Source organism: Schistocerca nitens, chromosome 4 (assembly GCF_023898315.1).
Source record: "Schistocerca nitens isolate TAMUIC-IGC-003100 chromosome 4, iqSchNite1.1, whole genome shotgun sequence".
NCBI classification, from domain to species: Eukaryota; Metazoa; Arthropoda; class Insecta; order Orthoptera; family Acrididae; genus Schistocerca; species Schistocerca nitens.
The window spans coordinates 867,800,809-867,826,177 of NC_064617.1; the positions used below are offsets into that span (position 1 = coordinate 867,800,809).

Genomic DNA, 25,369 nt, shown 5'->3' on the forward strand with positions numbered 1-25,369 from the left:
GGCACCCATTCTTGAGTACTGCTCGTGTGTTTGGAACCCCCCAACAGGTCAGATTGAAGGAAGAGATCGAAGCAATTCAGAGGCGTGCTGTTAGGTTTCTTATCGGCATATCCAATGAACACACGAGTATTACAGAAATATTTAGGGAAATCAAGTGGAAATTCCTGGAGAGAAGGCGACTTTCTTCACGCGAAACACCAGTGAGAAAATTTCGAGACCAGTCATTTGAATCAGACCGCAGCGAGCCTACTGCCGCCAACATACATTTCGCGTAAGGACTGCTGGAGTACTATGGATGGGATGCCTCGTACGGAGGCGTATAGACAATCCGTCCTCCTCTCACTCTGTTTACAAGGGGGGCAGGAAAGGAAATGACTATTAATGGTACAAAGTACCCTCTACTATTCACCATACGGTGCTTGCAGAGTACACGTGTACGTGCACGTGTAGAAGACTTAATGCATTTTAACAGAATGTGATGTTAATCAGAAGCACCCTCCTGTACGTTGTGAGTATGACTAAATAGGGCAGAAAGAAGCCAGAGTGTTAAATCTTGCTGGTATTCTCTGCGAAAGGCAAGGTTCCAAATTTACGAGGGTCGTTCAATAAGTGATGCCCCACATTTTTTTTCTCACAATATCTTTATTGTTAAGAGTCAGAATATGGTGTCAATGTATATCAGCATGTCTTGTCCATGTCCTATTTTTCTACGTAGTCTCCATCACGTTCTATGGCCGTACGAAAACGTTGTGGGTGAGCATGTATTCCGTGCTGGTAAACGCTCTTCTTCTGTAGGCGTAGCTATGTTTTCATTGCATGACTGACATTCTCGTCATCTTCAAAGTGTGTTCCCCATGGAGAATCTCTAAGTGACCCAAAGAGATGGAAGTCCGAGGGTGCCAGGTCTGGACTGTAGAGTCGATGAGGCAATGATGTCCAAACCAATTTGGCGATGAGTTCCCGGATTCTCTGACTTGTGTGTGGGAGTGCATTATCGTGTTGGAGCAAGATTTCTGCTGGATTCCTGTCCGATCTAACACGTCGAAAACGGTTCTCGAGTTTATTCAGAGTATTCAAGTATGCCTCTGAATTGCTGGTTGGTCCTCTTAGCATCAAATCCATGAGAATGACACCATCACAATCCCAGAAGACTGTCACCATGACTTTTCCGGCAGAGGGGGTTGTCTTGAATTTTTTCTTTTGTGGTGAATGAGGATGTTATCACTCCATGGGCTTTTTGTTTCCGGCGCAAAGTGGTGCACCCAGCTTTCGTCCCCCGTAACGATCCGTGACGAAAAGACCTCTCCGTCGGTCTCAAAACGCACCAACAATTCAGACAAAACGACCTTTCTTTGAATCTTGTGGTCCGCTGTGAACATTCGTGGAACCCATCGTGTGCACCTCGTTCCAATATTGACCGACAACTGTCTAGTTGTGATGCGCCGGTCTGCACGAATAATGGCGTCTGCACGATTCAGGATGTCTGGAGCAGTGGCTGTGACAGGACGTCCCGAGTGTGGCTGATCATGGAGCTCTGTTTCTGCATTTCCTGAGGCTGTAACTTTCTTTACCCATCGTCCAACTGTTTTCCTATCAACTGCAGCATCTCAATACGTTGCATACAAACATTTATGGGCGTTCACCACGGTGTCTTTTTCTGCACACACGAATTCAATAACAGCACGCTGCTTGTAACGCGAGTCGTATGTTGACGCCATTTTGACGCTGTACTACGGCTCTGCCACCTGCCAGGACGGTTCGAAACTTCACCGGCGCACAGAATAAACATCAGATGTGAAGCACCAAAACAGACGTTTGTCTGTGTATATTAATGGCTCTTTAAAAAAATGTGGGGCATTACTTACTGAACTACCCTCGTAAGACCCTGTCCCGCGTAGTTTTAATTGGCCAGGAAGTTTCAAAACAGCGGCCACTCCGCTGCAGCGTGTAAAATTTGGTATCGAAGATGACTCTCAACATTAAACAGGGTGTTATTATTATAAGGGGCAGTCAAACAAAACTGATAGAAAAAAGGAAGTAAACTATTCATTATTTCGCAAGTAATCACCATAACTGTTAATACGATTATCTCATTGTGAGAGAAGACGGTCAATGGTTGTATGCGAAAATGTTTGTGGCTGCCTATGGACCCATCACTGTACCCAAGCGGGTACCTCTTCGTCCGAAGCAAATCGACGACCACGAATGTCTTTCACAGCAGAACGTGGAGACTTTGAAAAAATTGAAGCGTGCCATGAAGTTCAAAGGCCCCGAAATGTTGACAAACGGCATCATTCTGCTGTGAGTTTATTTCACCCTCCCTCCCTCCCCCCCCCTCCCCCACCCCACATGTTGGCACAGTTGTTTCAACTAAGCTGCAGACGTTTCGCTGGGAAGCCCTTGCACGTCCTCCATACCTTACCGATCTCTCCCCGGGCGGTTCCCATATTTTTGGAGCCCTGAAGAATAGAGATTCGTTGCTGTCAATTTGCTTCGGACGAAGAAGAACTTTGATGGGTACAATCGTGGCTCCGTAGGCAACTGCACACAATTTTCCTTGAAGGCATTAACCGTCTTGTCTCACAGTGGGATAAATTTATTTAGCATTATGGCGACTATTTTTGAAATAATAAACAGTTTACTTGCGTTTTTCCACCAGTCTCGTTTTCATTTGACTGACCCTTATAACATTAGGCAACGTTAAGAGGATGTGATTACACGCGAGCTACCAAGATTACAGGTTATTGCTGATGTCGTACTATTATCTATTCTTCTCACACTGGCTTGGTTTTATGGACCTCATGACTATCTGTCTGACGGAACTGGTGGTCATTAAACAGATTTTATTCAAGAGCAGCGTATGAAAAATGTGACGTTTTTCCAACAGAAACATTTTATTGGTATTAACTCAATTACTACGCCTTTCTTTCCAAGATTCTATATGTACTACCCTATTAGCAAGCAGAAAGTGAAGTCCTGTACAGAAGCAGCACTGCCCAGGGATTGCTGCCGTGCCTACACGCGTCCCAGGCAAAGAGGAAATGTATGGCAGCGATAACTGAGAGAAACCGCGGAGCTGTTGCAGTTCACCTACTCAGAAAATTCTTCGTTTCACTGCGCATAATGGCCCCTCTCGTTGCAGTATGTGAGGATTGTGTCTTAGTGTTAGGTGAGTCTAATGGATGTGTGTTGAGTGTGGTGACACGTATCTACCATATGAGACACAGGAAATGATGAACTCAGTGGCATCATATAATCAACTCTTCTCGATTAGTACCAAGAGGACCGTTATCCATCTGTCGAACGGATCACCATCACCAGCGTAACATGCCTTCAACCCAGGAGACACCTTGGAGGAGTGGGTAATTTAACCTAGTACTCTGACGCAAAGTCTGGTGATAGGCAACTTTAAACCGTTACCTGCCCCCCCCTCCCCCCGTAGTAGACAAACACTAACATTGAAACTTTCTGGCATAAGTATGATTCGAACCGCGTACCTCCAAATCGAGCGCCAGTGTCCAGGTGTGCTTCAGCGAACTAGATATCAGAGGCAAGTGCATTTGCTGTCTATATTACCTGGTAAGGACTCCAGAACACGGTTACGAATGAAGGCCTTAACGGCTTCTGGAGCGGAGATGAATGACTTTGTTTTGGTAGATGTGGCAGGTGAGGTGGTCCCGTGCTCAGGACGTAGTGTGGATTCACGTTGGACAGTAACAGTCTCGTCCGATCAGAATGCTCTCTGGAACATCACCGCCTTGTGGTGACTCTGAGATTAGTGTTTAACGTCCCGTCGATAGCGCGATCATTAGATAAAAATTCACAGGAACAGTCACAACCGCAAGAAACTTCTTTATTATGTGGTTATCGGTTTAGGCCTGTTTCAAACCATTTTCAGACCTACCACCATGATGGTAGGTAACTGCTCAGTTAGCGCACTTGGCCTGCACCGTTTACTGCTAACGTCTACCATTATGGTGGTAGGTCCGAAGATGGTCTAAAACAGACCGAAACCGATAACCTCATAAAAAAGAAGTTTCTTGCGATTGTGATGGTTCCTGTGCATTTATAAGTAATAAAAAAAACGATGTTCTGCAAACGAAATGTTCTCAAAAATTACGACCATTAGAGATGGAGGCCTGATCGGACAGAGTTTGGAGAAGATATTGACATCTGCTAAAAGAATAGTAAGTAACTTTCTGTATAGTCAAGGTCTAAAGATTTTTAAAATCCCTAATTTTGTAGGCTTCTCTAGGTTTCTTTGTAAGCACTGGCAAAGCGAAATAAAATTGTGTTTGCAACTGACGACTGATTTTATGCTGAAAAATGTACCAAAGTTGCTTAAAAACAGCAGTTATGAATAAAAAATAGATTTTGCGCACATTCTAAAGAAAGGACGGAAGGGAGGACAGAAGAACAGGGTTTAAAGTCCAATCGGCGATGAGGTCATTAGAGACGTAGCATAAATTCCGGTTATAAAAGTATGAGAAAGGAAATCCGCCGCGCCCTTTCAGGGAAACCGTCTTGATATTCCTCAAGCAAAGCTCCGCGCTCCGGCCCTCGAAGGGCCAGTCGAGACCGGCCGACAGCCGTGTCATCATCTGCCAAAGGCCATGTTGGATGCGGTATGGAAGGGCGTGGGAGACATCACACCACTTTCCCGGCCGTTGTCGGCTTTGCAGACCTCGGAGTCACTACTCATCAAGATTTCCCCATTATGTCCAATGCTGGAGAGCACTGGCAATAGTAACGACTTAGGGGGAAAATGAGCTGAAGATATGAATAGAAGATTGTGGTGGGGAGGGCACTGGACTCGTGTAGTGCGTGCAGTGATATCAGCCATAGAGCTGCGGTGGTGTAATGGTCAGCATTCTTGCCCACTAAGCAAGGAGACCCGGGTTCAAGTCCCGGCTGTTGAAGAAATTTTCATTCATTTCTTCAGCTCACACAATTATCGTAGATAAAGATGAGACCTAAATGTCTTAAGGAAAATTTAATTATAAGATCTATACGATCAAATAGTTCCTCAGTTGTTATCAAAAGGTTAAGTACACCCAATTCCAATCCTCCTAAAGAGAAAAATTCGTTGGCAGTATCGGAAATCGAACCCAGCTGCTCTTCCTCCGCATACCAGCCAGACACACTGAGCTACAGAAGCGGACCATTTGGGCAGTCAACGTAAACGACTTTCAGCAACCACGCAAAACCTAGAGCTGGGTGGCCAGATGTGGGTTAGAAAAGCTTTAAGGATACTGTAATATCGCTGCATATCCTAAGCGGATATCGACAGTCACCTCTATAACGAGTGCAAAACGCCATTAGTAGAGACTCGTGGATTGACTTCCATGGTAGGTGCTAGGACTGATTTTGAAAACATCAGGAATTTGATACATCGACAGCGCGTAACTTTGGTGATCGGACGGGAACCGGTCTTACCATTGCGGCAAGGTCGTTGAAATGTGGCATACATGAAGAAACATATGGACGGTCTTTCTCGACGATTTGGTGCCGTTATCAAGCCTACAGGACCACTTGGATGGGTGACCATCCGGTCTGCCGAGCACTGTTGGCAAGTGGGGTGCACACAGACCTTGTGAGGCAAACTGAGGGTCTACTTGATTGAGAAGTAGCGGCTTCGGTCTCCTAAACTGACTTACGGCCGGAAGAGCGGTGTGCTGACCACATGCCCATCCATATACGCATCCAGTGACGTCTGTGAGCTGAGGATCACATGGCAGCCTGTAGATACCATTGGGCCTACATGATGTGTTTGGGAGGAGGTTAGTTTAGTTAAGTTTAGTTTTATCAAGCCTACAGGAGCTGTTGCACGGTATTGCCGTGATACTTTCTGGGGTATTGATACTCATGAATTCGTCATAAATATGACATTGACCCTCCCAAACACAAAGACTCCTTGATTCTACCACATCAAGTCGTTCCCTGCAGTACCCACGGTGGTACCCTCGGTGGACATTCTGAACACTAACTGAGACTCCGAGGGAGTTGACCTGATTGTACCTCGTTGTACACCATCCACAGAACCTGAATGGACCCTGATCTTCGGCGCACCAAATGATTAGTTGCTCGTGCCAATGGCTTGTGAAGACACTTTGGTTTGCTGCCCCAGTGTAAGAGCCGTCCCTGGCAGACAGCGGATGTACGCACCTTGTCCAGGGAGAGCGACCTGTTGCGCTCGACCACCCTGGCCTTGGTCAGCTAGACAGCTCGTGCCATTGGCCGTTGACTTGTGAAGACACTTTGGTTTGGTGCTCCAGTGCAAGAGCTCTCCCCAGCAGACAGCGTTCGTACGCACCTTGTCCAGGGAGAGCGACCTGTTGCGCTCAGCTACTCTGGCCTTGGCCAGCCGGACGGCGCAGAAGAGGAGCGCGGCCACGCCCACCGCGAGCACCGCCCACGCCACGCCCCCCATCGACGCCCGCGCCACGTACAGCGCGCGCACCTGCGATAGCTGCTTCTCCTCCAGCTCCACGCCCTGAAAACACACCCACATTGCGTAAGCAACATCAACTATATTCTCAGTGTTTACACTACCTGATCAAAAGTGTCCAGACACCCCTGTGTAACGCGGAGCTGACGGCCGCTTTGGCCGAGTGGTTCTAAGCACTTCAGTCCGGAACCCCGCTGCTGTTACGGTGCAGGTTCGAATCCTGCCTCGGGCATGGATGTGTGTGTTGTCCATAGGTTAGTTAGGTTTAAGTAGTTCTAAGTCTAGGGGAACGATGACCTCAAATGTTAAGTCCCATAGTGCTTAGAGCCACTCGAACCAATTTTTGTAACGCGGAGCTGACCACTTGACGTTACGAGAGGCGACCCATCTGTTTTAAAGAAGTCGAGGAGTGTTGTGTTGTCAGTAGAGATTCAGTAACAATAGAATTGATCGGTCAGGACCGCTAAGTGACTACGAATGTGGACTAATCACTGGTTGTCATCTGCGTAACGAGTACGTCAGTGACTTTTCAGCCCTCCTGGAGCTGCCCAAGTCGACTGCTGGTGATGTGACTGAAGTGGAATCATGAACGAACAACCAGAGTAAAACCGAGACAAGGCAGACCTAATATGTTGATGGACAGAGACCGTCGAGAACTGTAGTGGATGGTTGCAAACAGTCGCTTGGAATCAGTGGAAAGAACGGCTCGTGAATTCCAATGTGCTACCAACAGTGTAGCTAGCCACATTGACTGTGTGTTGGGAGTGAACCAGTTCTTCATAAGGCACATACTTCTGCAGTCCAGTGCTAAACGTCACTTCGGGTGGTGTAAAGAGCGACGTCACTGTATGCTGGATGATTGCAAATGTATGATTTGGAGCGATGACTCACGCTATGCCCTGCGGCGATCACATGAAAGGCTTTGGGTTCGGCGAATGTCTGGAGAACGTGAGCTGTCATCACATACAGCACCAACAGGGAAGTGCGTGGAGGTGGTATTATAGTAATAGGATGTTTTTAGTGGTTAGGGTTGGTCTTCCAGTGCGTTTAAGAAGAGTTCGGAGACGATGACTGCTCGTATCAGCATGACAGTCCACTTTGTCATCAAGCTGCATTTGGATGCAACGGTTTGCGAACATTAAATTTCCAGAAATGAACTGATTTGCCCATATTCCCAGCCCGAATCCAGTGGAACACCTTGAGCATTACTTAGATCCCAGGACCCAGCATCACCACAGTCTCTTGTTTCAGCTCCATAAAATGCTTCGTACCATTAATTTTTATCTGTCTTTCTGTGATTGTTCTTTTTAAATTTTCATTCATCTTTGTTAGTGAATACATACCTTGTGAGTCCAGAAACATTCGATGACTGCATTCATAAAAAAATAGAGAAGTTAAGATGGTGGCTTTAATGCTTTGACGTGTTTTACATAGTCTCCACCACTTGAGTACAACCCACAGAACGTTCATATAACCAAGTGAAGCAATCGTAGAAGTCCCTCACTGGGATGTTTTCCGACCCACGCGACAAAATGGTTTGAATGTTATGTCGTTAAAGCACTGAACCTTCATGCGAATTTTCGCACTTTGTCGCTTTGCGGCTGGTTTCAATTGATAACAGTAAGACTCGTCACTCATGATGACTCTTTCCACAAAGGAATTTGTCCACGTTTTGCACTTAAATGAAGTTGTGGCAAGCGTCCAAGTGTAGATGTTTTTGTTTGCCAACCAAAGTGTGCGGGACAAATCTCTGAAGGGCAAGAAACGATTGTGGCTACTGACCTCCTCGACCCAGAGCAGTGGGAACAGGCCCTCACTGACGTTGCGGAGGGCCGGCACCTGCGCCACCCGCGCCGCCTTCATGCTGAACTGCAGCCGCTTCGCCCCCACCAGCGGCGTGCCAGTCTCCTGAAACATCGAACACCACACGGAATGTATTCTGCTGTTTCACTTTCAGTAACTGCATATTTATTATCTTGAAATAAAACCGAATGGTAAGATCCATTTAGGGTCAAATAGACTACAGCCCATTAAAATTGCTACACCAAGAAGAAATGCAGATGATAATCGGGTATTCATTGGACAAATATATTACACTAGAACTGACATGTGATTACATTTTCACGCAGTCTGAGTGCATAGATCCTGAGAAATCGGTACCGAGAACAGCCACCTCTGGTCGTAATAACGGCCTTGATACGCCTGGGCATTGAGTCAAACAGAGCTCGGATGGCGTGTACAGGTACAGCTGCCCATGCAGCATTAACACATCTGAAATGTAACGTCCATTGTTCAAAGCGCCGTCAATGCGAACAAGAGGTGACCGAGACGTGTAACCAATGGCAACCCCTACCATCACGCCGGGTGATACGCCAGTATGGCGATGACGAATACACGCTTCCAATGTGCGTTCACCGCGGTGTCGCCAAACACGGATGCGACCATCATGATGCTGTAAACAGAACCTCGATTTATTCGAAAAAATGACGTTTTGTCATTCGTGCACCCAGGTTCGTCGTTGAGTACACCATCGTAGGCGCTCCTATCTGTGATGCAGCGTCAAGGGTAATCACAGCCGTGGTCTCCGAGCTGATACTCTCTGCTGCTGAAAAAGTTGTCGAACTGGTCGTACAGATGGTTGTTGTCTTACAAACGTCCCCATCTGTTGTCTCAGGGATCGAGACGTGGCTGCACGATGCGTCACAGCCATGCGGGTAAGATACCTGTCATCTCGACTGCTAGTGATACGAGGCCGTTGGGATCCAGCACGGCGTTCCGTATTACCCTCCTGAACCCACCGATTCCATATTCTGCTAACAGTCATTGGATATCGACCAACACGAGCAGCAATGTCTCGATACGATAAACGGCTATCGTGGTAGGCTACAATCGGACTTTTATCAACAGTCGGAAACGTGATGGTACGCATTTCTTCTCCTTACACGAGGCATCACAACAACGTTTCACCAGGGAACGCCGGTCAACTGCTGTTTGTGTATGAGAAATCGGTTGGAAACTTTCCTCATGTCTGCACGTTGTAGATGTCGCCACCGGCGCCAACCTTGTGTGAATGCTCTGAAAAGCTAATCATTTGCATATCACAGCATCTTCTTCCTGTTGATTAAATTTCGCGTCTGTAGCACGTCATCTTCGTGGTGTAGCAATTTTAATGGCCAGTAGTGTATCTTACATACACTGAAGAGCCATGGAAACTGCTACACCAGCCTGAAATCGTGTAGGGCCCCCGCAAGCACGCAGATGTTCCGCAACACATCAAGGCACGGACTCGACTAATGTCTGAAGTAGTGCTGAATCGAACTGACGCAATGAATTCTGCAGGGCTGTCCATAAATTCGTAACAGTACGTGGGGGTGGAGATCTCTTCTGAGCAGCACGTAGCAAGGCATCCCAGATATGCTCAATAATGTTCATGTCTGGGAAGTGTGGTGGCCAGTGGATGCGTTTACACACAGAAGAGTGTTCCTGGAGCCACTTTGTAGCAATTCTGCACGTGTGGCGTGTCGCATTGTTCTGCGGGAATTGCCCAAGTCCGTCGGAATGCGCAATGGAGATGAATGGATGCAGGTGATCAGACAGGATGCTTACGTACCTGTCACCTGTCAGAGCCGTGTCTAGACTTATCACTGGACCCATATCACTCCAGCTGCACACGTCCTACACCATTACAGAGCGTCCCTCACTCTGAACAGTCCCCTGCTGACATTCAGGGTTCATGGATTCATGAAGTTGTCTCCATATCCGTACACGTCCAGCCGCTCGATACAATTTGAAACGAGACTCGTCCGTACGGGCAATATATTTCCAGTCATCAACAGTCCAATGTGGGCATGACGGGCCCAGTCGAGGAGTAAAGCTTTGTGTCGTGCAGTCATCAAGGTTACACGAGTGGGCCTTCGGATCTCAAAGCCCATTTCGATGATGTTTCGTTGAATGGTTCGCACGCTGACACTTGTTGATGGCCCAGCACTGAAATTTGCAACAATTTACGGAAGGGTTGCACTTGTGTAACGTTGAACGACTCTCTTCAGTCGTCGTTGGTCCCGTCGTTGCAGGATCTTTTCCGGCTGCAGCGATGTCGGAAATTTCATGTTTTACTGTATTCCTGTTATTCACGGTACACCCGTGAAATGGTCGTACGGGAAAATCTTCACTTCATCGCTTCCTTCGAGATACAGTATCCCATCGCTCGTGCGCCAACTATAACACCACGTTCAAACCCACTTAAGTCTCGATAACCTGCAATTGTAGCAGCAGTAACCGATGTAACAACTGCGCAAGGCAGTTATGTCTGCTTACATATCTCTGTATTAGAATACGCATGACTATACCAGTTTCTTTGGAGCTTCAGTGAATAATGAAAATGGATTAGACCTAAAATGGAAACTTCTGTGAGTCCTGCGAAATAATTTTTATACTAAGCAATAATTTCTTGTACGTTGTGTTACAACAATCATTTGCCTTCTATCTCTTAAATACAATCTGAACCATTTTAAAGCACTACTCACGCTTCCATATATTTCTGTTTGCAGAGCAGTACCGGGTGGATCACGACACGAATGCGTCCGTTTGGTCACCGAAAATTCCTATCACCTCTTGTGACTTGCGCCAAAATAGAAAAATTTAATCTATAAGTTCAGTGGTAGGTCATATTCTATATGAAGGGCTTATTTCAATAGTGGTACAAGACCATTACCTCCACTTTTCTGCCTATAATGCTTCTGAAATTAATCATCCAAACAAACAGAAAGAAAGGGTCATTTCTAGCAAGAAGCCATATGCTTGACTATTTCTGGCATCTCAACTGCAGATTTTTCAGAGCTCATTTCACTTTAGGACTCTGTATCTCACAATGAACAAAAATGGACTTGTACCACTATTGAAATAAGCCCTTCATATATAACGCGAAACATCTTCTGCCACTGCAGGCTGGCGAGACATATTCAAACAAGAAAAGCTACTGTGTACTATGGCAACAACACAGATGTTCGTATAAATCTCTGCTAACAATGACTTTACACTGGTATGCAACCTCACTGCGGACGCTCATTTCAGAGTTACTTAATTTGGAGAGTAAGTAATGATTGAGATGAGGAATCAACCTACGTGGGTGGATGTAAATTTTTATTAATGTGAGATTGGCAGTAACTGCATCGTGATCCGATCTTGGGATCATGAGATATTTTAATTTTGTTTGAGCTTTGTGATCAGAATTGACAGTAGTTGGCAGCAGTGAGAAGCCATTGTCATGAAGTAGGGAGAAGGCGCGCACCAAAAGCGCAAATCATCGCGGCGGAAGCTCTGATTGTGGCGCTGGGAAGTTTGGAGGACGGGCGGATGAATACCAGCAGGGGCAAAAATAAAAATCTGGAGCAGTTAGCAGGGGCTGACACCCATTCAGCTACGACCAGGTGGTATAGTCCAAGGCCGTGCAGCAGACAAAGGAAAAACAGCCCACCATAAAATTACGTATTGTCAGAGTTAAGAGATAGCAAAAATTACTTCCAGTAGTTTTCTGAGAGCGCCTCCACTGGAACAGAGTTAGTCCATTAGATTACGAGAAGGATTAACCATCCTGAAGTGGATTGTTTGATGTCACTTCAGGTCAGAAAAGTTAGCAGTGAGCCATTGCTCAGAGAGAACGCTCTGGGCGCTGGAAGAGGTTGGACATGCGCCGGTCTGCAGTTCCAGCTCTATGGTTTGTAATCAAGTACAGTCAGGCAGTCAGTGATTTTGATTGGTGTTGATAAAGTATATTTTGATTCTGACAATGTACACTCACTTATATGGTGATATTGAGAAAAGTTTATGCCTTGCAGTACGCCATCACTCCAGCACGTGTCGGTATGTGGGATGATGTGGACTATCTTCTTGTTTACGGCTTCAGTCTTGTGGCTACATCGTCGCTGACGAGTTCTTGATCGCGACGGTGTGTTTGGATCATTTTGTGTCTTGGAGAATACCGTGTTTCTTACAATCAGCGGGGCCAAAACTATCCTGGCATTTATGATGAACCTTTTGCATTTCTTTCTTTTATATTTTCGTTTTCTGTAAAGGCAAAGAGAAAAGGTGAAGCGGTAGCCCAGCGTAGAGCCAGTGCCTACCGTCATGTATTTTTTATTTTCAAATGTTAAAAAACATAAGATGTTTTTCCCGTCCCTCAGTAGGAGGAAGGACTTGCTCTCTGCTAGTGAACGGAGGTAGCCATTTTGGGCGATGAGAATAAGTGAAGAGTTTGTATTTTCAGTGTGCATCGAACAGAAGAATATAGCATTTTTTATCAACTGATAGAGTGTATGAGTTATTATTTCAAGTAGTACTGTAATAAAAGGAACTGAAGCCCAGGTGTGTACTTCGGAAAATTCACGAAGATCCGATTGACGCAACACGGACACGGTCAAGATGTTGTAGGTGGATACGCCGATCAGAGGTAGTACTATTAATTGGTAAGCATAAACCTACAACAAGAAGAGGGCTATTTCGCTTATGATGTAACTAATATGAAAGGATTCTTTACCCTTTTACAGGCATAGCCTAGCTTATTGTGCGTGTCCGAGTGCCGAAAAAATAATCTCATTAATTCAATATATCTCAAAAGCTACACACTTTATTTTTTATTATTATATATTTTTTATTATATTATACACTGTAGCCTTAAGTCACCGCATGGCACAAGGAGTGTAAATCATACGTCGCACAGTACTGCAGTGGTGAGGCAGCTTAGAATTGTAAATTCATTAGTGAGTGAATGTTTCGTTCGTGACGGTAGTGTCCTGTTGATTAGGAGTATCTGTGTTCGCATGAGTTCCTTGAATTCCGATAAACACACACTTGCAACTTTGCACAACTGCTGTTATGCATGCATATCTACCAAACTGGCGGACACTGGGCTTCAACGGTACACAGTATTAAGATTTTATCACACTGATTTGCTCTTCCTTTGCTGGTCTACCACTCTCACCTGGAATGCTGTTGTGTTGGAGTAATTCGTCATCGGAGTTAATACGAGGGCTGTCCAGAAAGTAAGTTCCGATTGGTTGCAAAATGGACACCATATTGAAAACCCGATGAAGCTTTGCACAGATGTGTTGGGTAGTGTTTCTAGTATGAGCGTCGATCGCATCAAGGCGCTCTTTTCAGTTGTGAGCGCACTGTGAGCGAGTAAAGGCGCCTAGAACGATGTCTCCCGGCAAGGAGGAGGGCCCGCTGGGAGGCTTCGCCTTAATGAATGCAGCCCACCTGACACAACTGCCACGTACTTCCTTCTTCATGGCAATTTTCAGCCGTACTCTGCAGGCGCAGTGAAGACGCTCCTGCAGCCTTTTCGATGGGAAGTGTTCGATCGCCCTAATTGGCTCGTCCTGAGTATCATCTCTGTTCACATGAAACGCTGGATACGAAGACAACACTTGGGCGCAGGCTACGCGCTATAGACCAGCGTAGAGAATTATCGGGAAGCACAGGCGGCTGCCTTGTATAACGATGGTGTTGGAAATTTGGTATAACGCTCCGACAATTGTCTGAGTCGGAGCGGCGACTATGTAGAGAAGTATCTGGAAAGGGTAGCTAACTCTTGCAAATAAAATGTTTCTGATTTTCACTGTGGTTTCCATTTAGCGACCGATCGGAACTTACTTTCTGGACAACCCTCGTATGTTGGAGCGCAGGGTACAAACAACTGCACTACAGGAAAGAGCAGGTGACTTAGCAGTTCGAGAAAGTGTGAGTGGGTTCAAGCACACACTATCAACAGGCAGGTCTGTGTTGCAAGTCAGTCAAGCACCCCTGCTATGCTCCCACTTCCTGGTAGATACAGGTGGCTCCATAGTACGTTGTAAGTTACGGTTCACCATTTGTTTTCTCGTGATGCAAACCGACGTATTTTGCTCTGATTAGCACCAAAAGGGGCTAAAACCGGTTAATTTCTAACAAGAGAGGATTTAACATTTTCCAGACAGATTGTATAATGACCTGCCAGGATAGCTGAGAGCACTAACGCTCTGCTTCCTGGACTCGGGTAGGCGCGCCGGTCCCGGATCAAATCCGACGAGGGCCGGTGTGCCAGTCAGCCTGGATGTGGTTTTTAGGCGGTTTTCCACATCCCGCTAGGTGAAAACTGGGCTGGTCCCCACGTTCCGCCTCAGTTACACGACTCGCCGACATCTGAACACGTTCACACTATTCCATGAATTACACTTGACGCAGACAGCTCGGGTACACTACTTCCATCCCGGGGGTTACGGGGTGGTGGCAGGAAGGGCATCCAGCCACTCCTTCATCCTACCCTTGCCAAATACATTCCTAATAATGCCGGCCCTGCGTCAGTGCGGGACATGGCACCAGTGAAAGAAAGAAAGACAGATTTTTTGATGGTCTGATGTAGCTCTCCATGAGATTCTCTCGTGTACAAGCCTCTTCGTCTCTCCATACTGAGCGAGGCGGCGCAGTGGTTAGCACACTGGACTCGCATTCGAGAGGACGGCGGTCCAATCCCACCTCCGGCCATCCTGATTTATGTTTTACGTGATTTCCCTAGATCACTTCAGACAAATGCCAGGATGGTTCCATTGAAAGGGCACGGCCGATTTCCTTCCCCATCCTTCCCTAATCCGAGCTTGTGCTCCGTCTCTGATGACCTCGTTGGCGATGGGACGCTCTTCCTCTCTCCATAATCACTGCAACCTACATCTACTTCAGCTTACTTACAAATTTGTCAAGCCTTGATCTCTCTCTAGTTATGTAGGTCGTTCTATAAGTAACGCAACACATTTTTTTTCTCGGGCAACTTCGGATGAAAAAATAAAGAATTTGCTGTCGGACATCGTGGAATATTCCCGCTCCTGCCCCTACAGTTTCATCGAGTTGCGGCAGGTGGCGGCGCTATTTGTAGCCTTCAAAATGGCGTCTGTAACGAAGGTGCGCTCCAAGCAGAGAGCTGTCATTCAGTTTCTTTTGGCGGAAAGCCATAGCATCGCAGATATTCATAGGCGCTTGCAGAATATCTACGGAGACCTAGCAGTGAACGAAAGCACGGCGAGTCGTTGGGCGACGCGTCTGTCGTCATCGCAACAAGGTCGTACAAACCTGTCCAATCTCCTGCGTGCCGGCCAGACGCACACAGCTGTGACCCCTGCAATGTTGGAACGTACGGACACTCTCATTCGAGTTAATAGGCGGATCACAATCACACATCTCGCTGCTCAATTGGACGTGTCTGTTGGCAGTGCTGACACACTTTTTCACCAGTTGGGGAACTCAGATGTGTCCACCCTGTTCCTCGCCGCTCATAAAGAGCAACGAAGGACCAACTGTGTGGAATTCCTTATGCATTATGAAGCTGATCGTGACAACTATTTGTCGAACATCGTCACAGGCGACCAAAGATGGGTTCATCACTTAGAACCGGAAACGAAACGGCAATCCATGGAGTGGCGACACACCTCCTCTCCTCTCAAGAAAAGATTTGAACCTGCGCCCTCAGCCGGTAAAGTCATGGCGACGGTATTCGAGGCTCTGAAGGGGTTATTCAGTTTGATGTCGTCCACCATGGTGCAAGGATCTTCTCTGAAGTGAATTGTGTACCCTCATGAAACTTAAGAAATTACTTCAGCGCATTCGTGGCTGCAAAAATGCTGCTTCTCCGCACATCGCAAGGCCTCGCATAAGTCTGCACAAACGAGAGGAACTTAAAAAACGTCATTTGACTATTCTTCCTCCTGCACCCCACTGCAGCCCGGATCTCGCACCTTCCGACTGTTTGGCCCAATAAAGGCCGCATTCCGCGGGAAACAGTATGTGGATGATGGCGAGATTATTGATGCTGCAAGACGTTGTCTCCGATATCGATTAGTAGAGTGGTACAGGCCCTCCCAGTAAGGTGGCGCAAGGGCGTCGCATTGAACGGAGATTATGTTGAAAAATAGGGTTTTTCAGCCAAGAGAGAGGGGGATAATTAGCGTATAGGAATCCTGAATAAAACCATCTTGCTTTGAGAAAAAAATTTGTGCCATTACATATTGATCACCCATCGTACTACTCCCCACATTCTTCTGAATTACCAAAGTAACTATCGATTCGAGACTCGACGAGTGCCCTACCAACTTTTCCCTAATTTCATTACTTCCATAAATTTCTTTTCTGCATAACTTGATTCAGTAGCTACATATACAGTATTTGATCTACCCACCCAATGTTCGTTATTCTTCTGTAACACCACACTGCAAAAGCTTCTCTTCTCCTGTCAGCTGTACCGTAAATTGTCCACACCTCACTTCCATATTAGACAGAACTCTAAACAAACAGTTTCAGCAAAGACTTCCTTACACTTAAAATTTATATTCGATGTCGATATTTTATTTCTCTTTCCCATAACTGATTTTGTTACTCTTCTCGCTCTACGTTTTACCCCATTTTCCTTCTGAATTTAACAGTTACTTTACTGCGTAAATAAAAAAACACCTTTTGTAGCTTCGCCTCAAAATACGCAAGGTTGTAGCGTGGAATACACCTGCAGAAAGAAACACAAAATCGTAAGTGGACACAAAAAAGAGTTTTAAACCTTGAGTCACACGTGGGTGAAAAATTAAATGCATTCCAGCGATAGTAAGCTAATACTGAAGAACAGAAGAAGTTTATAATCCTTTTTATGTATAAATGGATCAACAGAGACCGTAATTTCTTCGAAGAAGTCAATTCTCTGCATACGCTGCTTTATAATGTTGACAGAAACTTAAATTCCTTACCATCAATCAGCTGTTTTCACACCCTGGGGCATTATTTGGCTACCTGATGGTAAAATCAATAACAAACGCTGTGGGGAGCTGCAAGTAAAACAAGGAATAATGGAAAAAGTATAAATGTATATGCCACAGTCATATACATCACACCGAAAATTGTTATACGTATAGAAAGTTGTAGTCCACATAGCAGTGTGAGCACGACGCTCATCTGACTATTTAGCACCAGCTTTTCTCCTTCCAGGCAACGGCCTTGCCGCAGTGAGATCACCGAAGTTACGCGCCGTCGGGCGTGGTCGGCACTTGGATGGGTTACCATCCAGGCCGCCATACGCTGTTGCCATTTTTCGGGGTCCACTCAGCCTCGTGATGCCAATTGAGGAGCTACTCGACCGATTAGTTGCGGCTTGGGTCAAGAATACCATCATAACGACCGGGAGAGCGGTGTGCTGACCCCACGCCCCTCTTATCCGCATCCTCCACTGAGGATGTCACGGCGGTCGGATGGTCCCGGTAGGCCACTCGTGGCCTGAAGACGGAGTGCTTTTTTCTCCTTCCAGCTTGAAAAGTCCCACTCGTAACTACAGCTCTTCTCATATCGTAATGTAAGTTAATACGGATGAACAGGAAAAATAATCCTGTAACTCTGAATATAGCATTAGTAATGTGCTGCCTTACTCAGTCACATCGGTTGAATACTTAGGAGTAACGTTGCAAAACGATATGAAATGGGATGAGTACGTCAGGCTGTGAGGTTTATAGGCGGAAAAGTGAGCGCTCGACTTCGTTTTCTGAGGAGAATTTTGGGACAATGTAGATCGTAAGGAAACAGCGTGTTGAACGCTAGTGCGACCCATTCTTGAGTACTGTTCGAGTGTTTGGGATCCGCAACAGGTCAGATTAAAGAAAGACGTTGTGCTGTTAGGTCTGCTACCGGTAGGTTCGATCAGCATCCAAATGTTAAGGAAATGGTTCGTAAACTCAAATGGGAATCCCTGAATGGTAGGCGACCTTCTTTCCCCGAAGGACTATTGTAGACGTTTATAGAACCGGCATTTGAGTCCGACTGCAGATCGATTCTACTGCCGCCAGCGTACATTTCGAGTAAGGACCACGAAGATAAGGTGAGAGAAATTAGAGCTATTACGGAGGATTACAGACAGTCGTTTTTCCCTGGTTCTGTTAGAGAGTGGGACAGGAAAGGAAATGACTAGTAATGATACAGTGGCTTGCGGAGTATGTATGGAAATGTAGATGCAGATGTTGATATAGAAATTGTCTCTCCAACTACAATCACCTCACTGTCGACCTAACGTTAAAGGCTAATCTTCCTTCCCTTTTTAAAATCTCTCGATTTAGCGCGTCTCCCAGTCGTGTAGCCATGTCCCCTTGTTCTGTTCTGGTGTCAATGTACCACAATATTCTTTTTTTCTGTTTTTGGTTAAATATGTTTAAAATGCGTTTCGTCCATTTGGAATCTTTCATTCTTGGTATGTGGTCATGAAAATTGAACAATGTGTTTACGCATTGTATCAGCAATTTTATCATTTTTAAAATATATTTCTTGCTCCCATTTTCTGTGTAGATCCCGTTTCCATAATTTGGACCCAGTGGAATGGGCAAAATCTTTCTGTCTTTTCTTTTTAATTCCGCTAGTTACCACCTCTCAGAAAGGGTAAGACATTCGAATTCATACAGACACAGTGGTTTTACGGGTGATGGAAGTTGAAGAAATGAATTAAAATTTGTGCCACGGACAGGGTTTGAACCCAGATCTCGTTGTTTACGGAGGGTAAATGCTAGACATTACAGCTCCATAGGGTTACAGCCAACATTGTTGCTTGGACTACTCAAGTCCAACGCCCTCCCCAACACAAACTTCAATTCACACCTTCAGCTTATTTTCCCCTTCTTACATAGTCACTATCGCCGAAGTTCTTCGGCAGTGGAATAGCACCCCAGCGTTGGCTGTTATGGAGAAATCCTGTACCACAGGTGTATGTATTTCTTCAGCTTCCATTATTATTGTAGATAAACATGAGATTCAAACGTCTCGAAGAAAATTTAATTGTAACAGTGGTTTTATTTAAAAACTATGAGTACAAATCTTGGTATTTTTGGGAAAAGACTTCTTCTTTTAAGATTTACTATCATTATTATTAATTATTATTATTAATATTAATATTATTTATTCTTTTACCGAAAGCGTCCAAAACTATTGTTCTGACTTTAGCACCAGGTAACTTGATGATGCCCAAGGGGTGAAACTAGCTGACTGCTTATAACGAAATTAAGCATTCCTAAATAAAAGAACAGCGTATGCACGAAAACGCCTTCTTTTAAGGTTTTAACAACTATTTTATCACTTATCTACAACATACATCCAGCAAGAAGCCAAATTCCGAATGTATTACAGACCACCGAGAATGTTTCAAAACAAAAGAAACAGAACACTTGTGGCAAACAAACGGACATTAGTTTTGTCGCAGAGATGGACTCTATACTCTGAGAAGATAGAAGGCTACCACCGTACGAGAGGCGGCACAACTGATCCCTGTGAGACACTGACCGGCTCTATGACGACGAAGGTTTCGTGCAGCTCCTTGCTGGGACTCAGACCCTCGGCGTACTGCAGGTACTCTGGCGACGCCTGGTAGAAGTGCGGGAAGGATACGGCGATGGGCGCCCCTGCAACAAAACACAACACAATACAATACAACACGGGTGTTAACTGCAGCCAGCCAGGGTGGCCGAGTGGTTCTAGGCACTACAGTCTGGAACCGCTCGACCGCTACGGTCGCAGGTTCGAATCCTGCCTCGGGCATGGATGTGTGTTATGTCCTTAGGTTAGTTAGGTTTAAGTAGTTCTAAGTTCTAGGGGACTGATGTTAACTGCAGCCCTCTTCACACGGTCATGATGGAGCGAGTTTGTTCTTCAAAACGGGGGTGTCGGTATTGTTGAAGTACCACTGTTGCACAAGCAAGTCGCGGCCACTCATCCTTAGAAGGGAGCGTTTTACCAACCGAGCGGTGCAGTCCAGACCAATGACGGGTTCGTAGCTTCCATTTGCCATCCCCCGCCCCCAAGCGGTCCATTCGTGATCGACGACCAGCTTGTGATTTCCACTTGCCATTTCTCCTTCCCACCCCCTCCCCACTCTCTGTAATAAAGTTACCTTATATTAGATACACCGTTTGTTCCTTAGGCCGGTTGTGATACGGTAACCCAGAATTTGGATCACAGTGGCTACCACATCCTTCTACGACAATCATCAGCCATCGGACAAATCGTGCATTTGTTGGTGAAGAGAACTAGAGGCCTTCTTCTGCAGGTTCTTGTCCAAGCATTTGGTTCAGTATTTAGATCATGTCCGAACAACAAAAGCAGATTGCTCAAAAGTGCTTTACACCAACACGTTATCTTCAATATTGTGTGGACTAAGATTCAAGGGGTGAAATAATAGGAAAAAATAGTAGAAAAAATTACGAAATTAAAACAAAACAGTAAGAAAAGGCAGAAAAGAAAAGTAAAGTCCCACTGTTCGGAGCTCAGACGACTCGATCGCGACCGGCCGACCGCCGTATCATCCTAAGAAATGGCGTCACTTGGATGAGGTTTTGCGAGGCTTGGCTTCATCACACCGCTGTCCCAAGCGTACGCACTTTTCCATATCCTTGGACCATTACTTATGATTCAAGTATGTCCTTATTGTCATCACAAGGCTGATAAAACCCCATTCCACTCTTCCCACCAACGAAAGTCCGCAGCTCGTGGTCTATGAAAATATTCACACGGCTATTGGCATCGCGACTCAAGAAGGTCGCACGTTACATCACATCCTACGACCAGACTTCCCTAGGAGGCGACAACAACGTCCGTACGGCCCTTTGCCGTTACAGAGACATGATAGCATTGGCGTATTATCAACGTCTCCCTGGCGCCTTGGCTTCACTGGACTTTAGCCAGGCTTTCGACTGTGTTGACCACATCTATTTACGGACAGTTCTGGAGCATATGGGATTTCCTGGCGGTATTGTCACTGTGGTTATGCGCCTGTTGAGTAGTGCAACCTCTAAAATCATGTACAATGGTCGCCTCACACCGCCCCTGGTCATCGCACGATCTGTACGACAAGGCTGCCCCCTTTCCACGATTTTGTATGCTTTCGCCTTGGAACCCCTGCTCCAGGGCATGCGCCAACGTTTGGAAGGTATGGCTGTGCACGGCCACCGTTTTTGTTGTACAGCCTACGCAGACGACATAGTACTATACTTGCGCAGTGAAGATGAAGTACGAGCAGCACTGACATGGGTGGCGACTTACGGCGAAGCGTCGGGGAGCTGCCTCAACGTGTCAAAATCCAAGGTCCTGCTCATTGGTGAGGGCTTGCCGGAGAGATGCGTTGCCCCCCATAGTGTCGCCGTCACCATACGATGTCTTGGACTTGATTTCGCAGCAGATCTGCGCCGCTCAGCGACTATCAATGGTAGACGCTTACTACAGACAATCAGAGCAAATCTCGCAGATCACCGGCTACGAGCTCTCGACGTTATCCAACGCGCGCAATACGTATACCACACGTATACCACACGTGGCTCAAGTACTACCAGTCCCAAATCTCCTGGCCCGACGACTGTTGATGGCTTTCGGCTCCTTCGTCAGCTCGGGGATGTTATTCAAGGTGCAATATGAATCCCTTGCACTGCCACGAGATCGTGGCGGGGTGGGGCTCATCCACTTGCCGACTCGTGTCAAGGCACTTTACGTCAGCTCCCAACTAAAACTTTGGCATCGTTGCCCGCAGAGCCTTACTAGCCTCGTGCTTCACAACTTTGCGCCGGCCTCCTTGTCCGCCCCAGTACTGGTATCGACCATTCCAACCCCCTTTTATTACATCCAACGATTTTTCCTGGAGTTCAGCTATGTCTACCGGTCCTTACCACTTACACGTTTGTACCTCACGAAAACAGTCTCCGAATTGTTACAACAGTGCCGCACGTCCAACCCCATCGAACGTAAGTATCCACAATACGTGTGGCGACACATATGGAAGGCGACCCATGCGCGTTTTCTCGAATCAGACGTTCAATCAGCGTGGTACATCACCGTGAATGGCAAACAAGTTAACCGAGATCGTCTACACCGCATCCATCTCGCCGATTCATCCCTCTGCACCCACTGTGGAGTGGATGACACGGGTGTCCACCGGTTCCACTGTGGCACAGCGTTCGACGTCTGGACACTTGCGCGGCGAATTTTGGCGTTTCTTACTCGACAGACACCAGCTCAGATCTACGTCCACATGCTTTTGTCCCCCGATAAGACTTTCTACCCCTCTGCCAAAACTCACTCTGTGAATTGGATCTGTGGACACACGATCGCTATCTTTTTACTTCTGGCGACAAGTCTACGCTAGGATATTGGACTTATCTCAACGAACGACACTGCGTCCTGATCCGTAACCCACGCTATAAGCAATATTTTTCCAATTTCTTACGGAGCACCTTTGATGACCCACCTCGTAGCTGGAACGTCCAAGCCCTGAGAAGCTGAAAACTGTATTAACCGAACCAAACTGAATAGATCTGATACCCAGAACCCACGCCTACGCAATGAGAAGACACGTTTGGACGAGCTGGCCTGCTGTAGGCGGAGACACTTCAGGCGCTCCTGTAAGAACTGGTCTTTAACTGCAAGTCGCACGACGACTGCCTATCAAATAAAAAAATAAAAAATAAAATAAAATAAAGAAACTTTTCCTTATTTATTCCTCATAATTTCTTCTTAAAGGAAAATGAAATTTGATTTTGGCTTTAAGAAACTTTTTTTTTTTGTTCCACAAGATTGGTTCTTCGCCATCAAGACGAAGGAGACTAATTTGTGTTTACTGGAAGGTGAAACCAGTACAAATGGAGTATAAAAAAAGTGACAAGGGAGCGAGACTCCCGTCCAGGCGACCCTAGTTCTAGACCCGTATACACTACTATTTGTTTCCTTTTTTATCAAATGCCTCTTTCAATTTATAATTAATCATTAAAATTCCGCAAGGAATTGATTAAAAAGAATTACAAGCCTCTATAAATAAATAAAAAGTGGCTAGCGTTGCTGCCTCTAGATCACGGTCTCTCATGTTCGATTCCCGGCCAGGTTGAAGATTTTTTCTGCCTGGGGACTAGGTGTTTGTGTTGTCCTCATCATATAATCATAATCATCATAACTCGTGACTGTGGCTGGACTGGACTGTTTAGCAATTGCACTGTGTAAAAATTGAGACTTTTTTATGGGCATTGATGACCCCCATAAACCAAACGTCATCACCACCAAGGAAAAATCGCTGGCAGTACCAGAATTGAATCTTGGTCTTCCATGCGACAGACAGCTATGCTGACCACTCAGCTGTGGAGTTGAACGAATAAAAGGCAGTCTATACGAAAAGGTACATCAGTACTGATGAGTCACATGTTTACATACCTGTAAAAACAAAACCTTCTCCAGGGTGTAATTGAACACTGTGTCGCTCCACCTAATGCACTGTAACACACTTGGAAGCCCCTTAGCTCCCTGTTTATAAGGAGGTCGAGCCATTGATGCTCAAGCTTGTCCCACTCTTGCATGGCATCAGTCCTGAGCTCATCCTGCGTTTGAAGGTGAGCGGGCTCCAATGACGATGTACTGCAATTTCAAAGTCTGAAGTTTCTCCAAATGGATTCATGTCAGCAGATGAAGTAGGCCATTCCATTCAGTTGGTTCCTGCCTCCTAAGGAAGGTTTCCGAGAGGTAGATACTGCGTGCTGGTTCAGTATCGCCTTGAAAGAGGAACCCTATCGCCGAAATATTGACTGTAGAGTGGACCATAAGCTGGAGGTGCTGCTTCTCGCCCAGTCTATGCCATTGTCTGTGAGTTAACGAACTTTCATATCTGGATTTCACTATACCCCATCCCCACCATCCTACTTTCACCTCAGGCCACGTGTCCAAGACTGTGGTACTTGAAGATTTGGGTTTCGACATCCATACGGACACTGAAGAGCCGAAGAGACCGATACACCTGCCTAATATCGTGTAAGACCCCCACTAACACGCAGAAGCGCCATAACACGACGTGGCATGGACTCGAATAATGTCTGAAGCAGTGCTGGAGGGAACTGACACCATAAATACTGCAGGGCTGTCCATAAATCCGTAAGAGTACGAAGGAGTGGAGATCTCTTCTGAACAGCACCGGCAAAGCATCCCAGATATGCTCAATAATGTTCATGTCTGGGGAGTTTGGTGGCCAACGGATGTTGGAGATTTGATGTTTTACCGGATTCATGATACTCTCAGTACACTCATGAAATGTTCGACGGGAAAATCACCTCTTCATCGCTACCTCGGAGATGCTGTGTCCCGTAGTAGTTCGTGCGCCGATTATAACACCACGTCCAAACTCACTTAAATCTTGATAACCTGCCATTGTAGCAGCAGTAACCGAACTAACAACTGCGCCACACGCTTGCCGATCGCAGCGACGTATTATGCCTGTTTACACATCTCTGTATTTGAGCACTAACGCGTATACCAGTTTCTTTGACTCATCCTGCCTCATCATTGTCCAGCACAGATCGCTAAGGATAAAAAATTAACATTCAGGGAAGGTGTTGATCTTACATTGTATGGTTCGTTAGGTCTTTCAAAATTCTAACCATAATGGGGTGAAATGGTTGACGAAATGTTTCTCGAACATATGTTGCTACTCAGACAATTTTGAATCTGGACCTACGAAAAATAGGTATTTAGTTTCTCAGCCAGAAATAAAGAAATACACATTTCTGAACTTTTGCATTTTTGGTAGTGAAACGAAGGGGAAACCTTTTTGGAAAATAAATCATTATTAAAGAAGTAGTAAAGTACTTTTGAAGGTACATATACAGGGTGATTATAATTAAACTGTCAAAACGCTGTAGAAATAACACCACTGGTCAGAATGACGTCCAATTGCAACGAAATATTATCGGAGAAGGGGGAAACGTATGTCAGAAGAAGTAAAAATAGTGTGAAAATTGATCAATAGATGGCACTGTGTGTATCAGAACACGTGAATGAAAAAACCTGTCATGTGCAACATCCATTGAAGTTGGTATAAACATGTCAGGTACACGGCTTTTCCTCGTTTCGCGTCTGCGA

The 25,369-nt window shown here is 45.9% G+C and overlaps 1 protein-coding gene across 1 annotated transcript in view; it reads right to left on the bottom strand.

Annotated features, from left to right (window-relative positions):
• LOC126253339 (sensory neuron membrane protein 2-like) overlaps positions 1-25,369 on the bottom strand; it is a 379,467-nt gene that overhangs the window by 4,377 nt on the left and 349,721 nt on the right. Inside the window, exons 7-9 of the mRNA XM_049954605.1 lie at positions 19,772-19,890; positions 8,231-8,356; positions 6,314-6,493 (exon numbers count right to left, since the gene is read on the bottom strand). Coding sequence (XP_049810562.1) covers positions 6,314-6,493; positions 8,231-8,356; positions 19,772-19,890 — 425 coding nt within the window. The remainder of the gene's footprint in view (positions 1-6,313; positions 6,494-8,230; positions 8,357-19,771; positions 19,891-25,369) is intronic.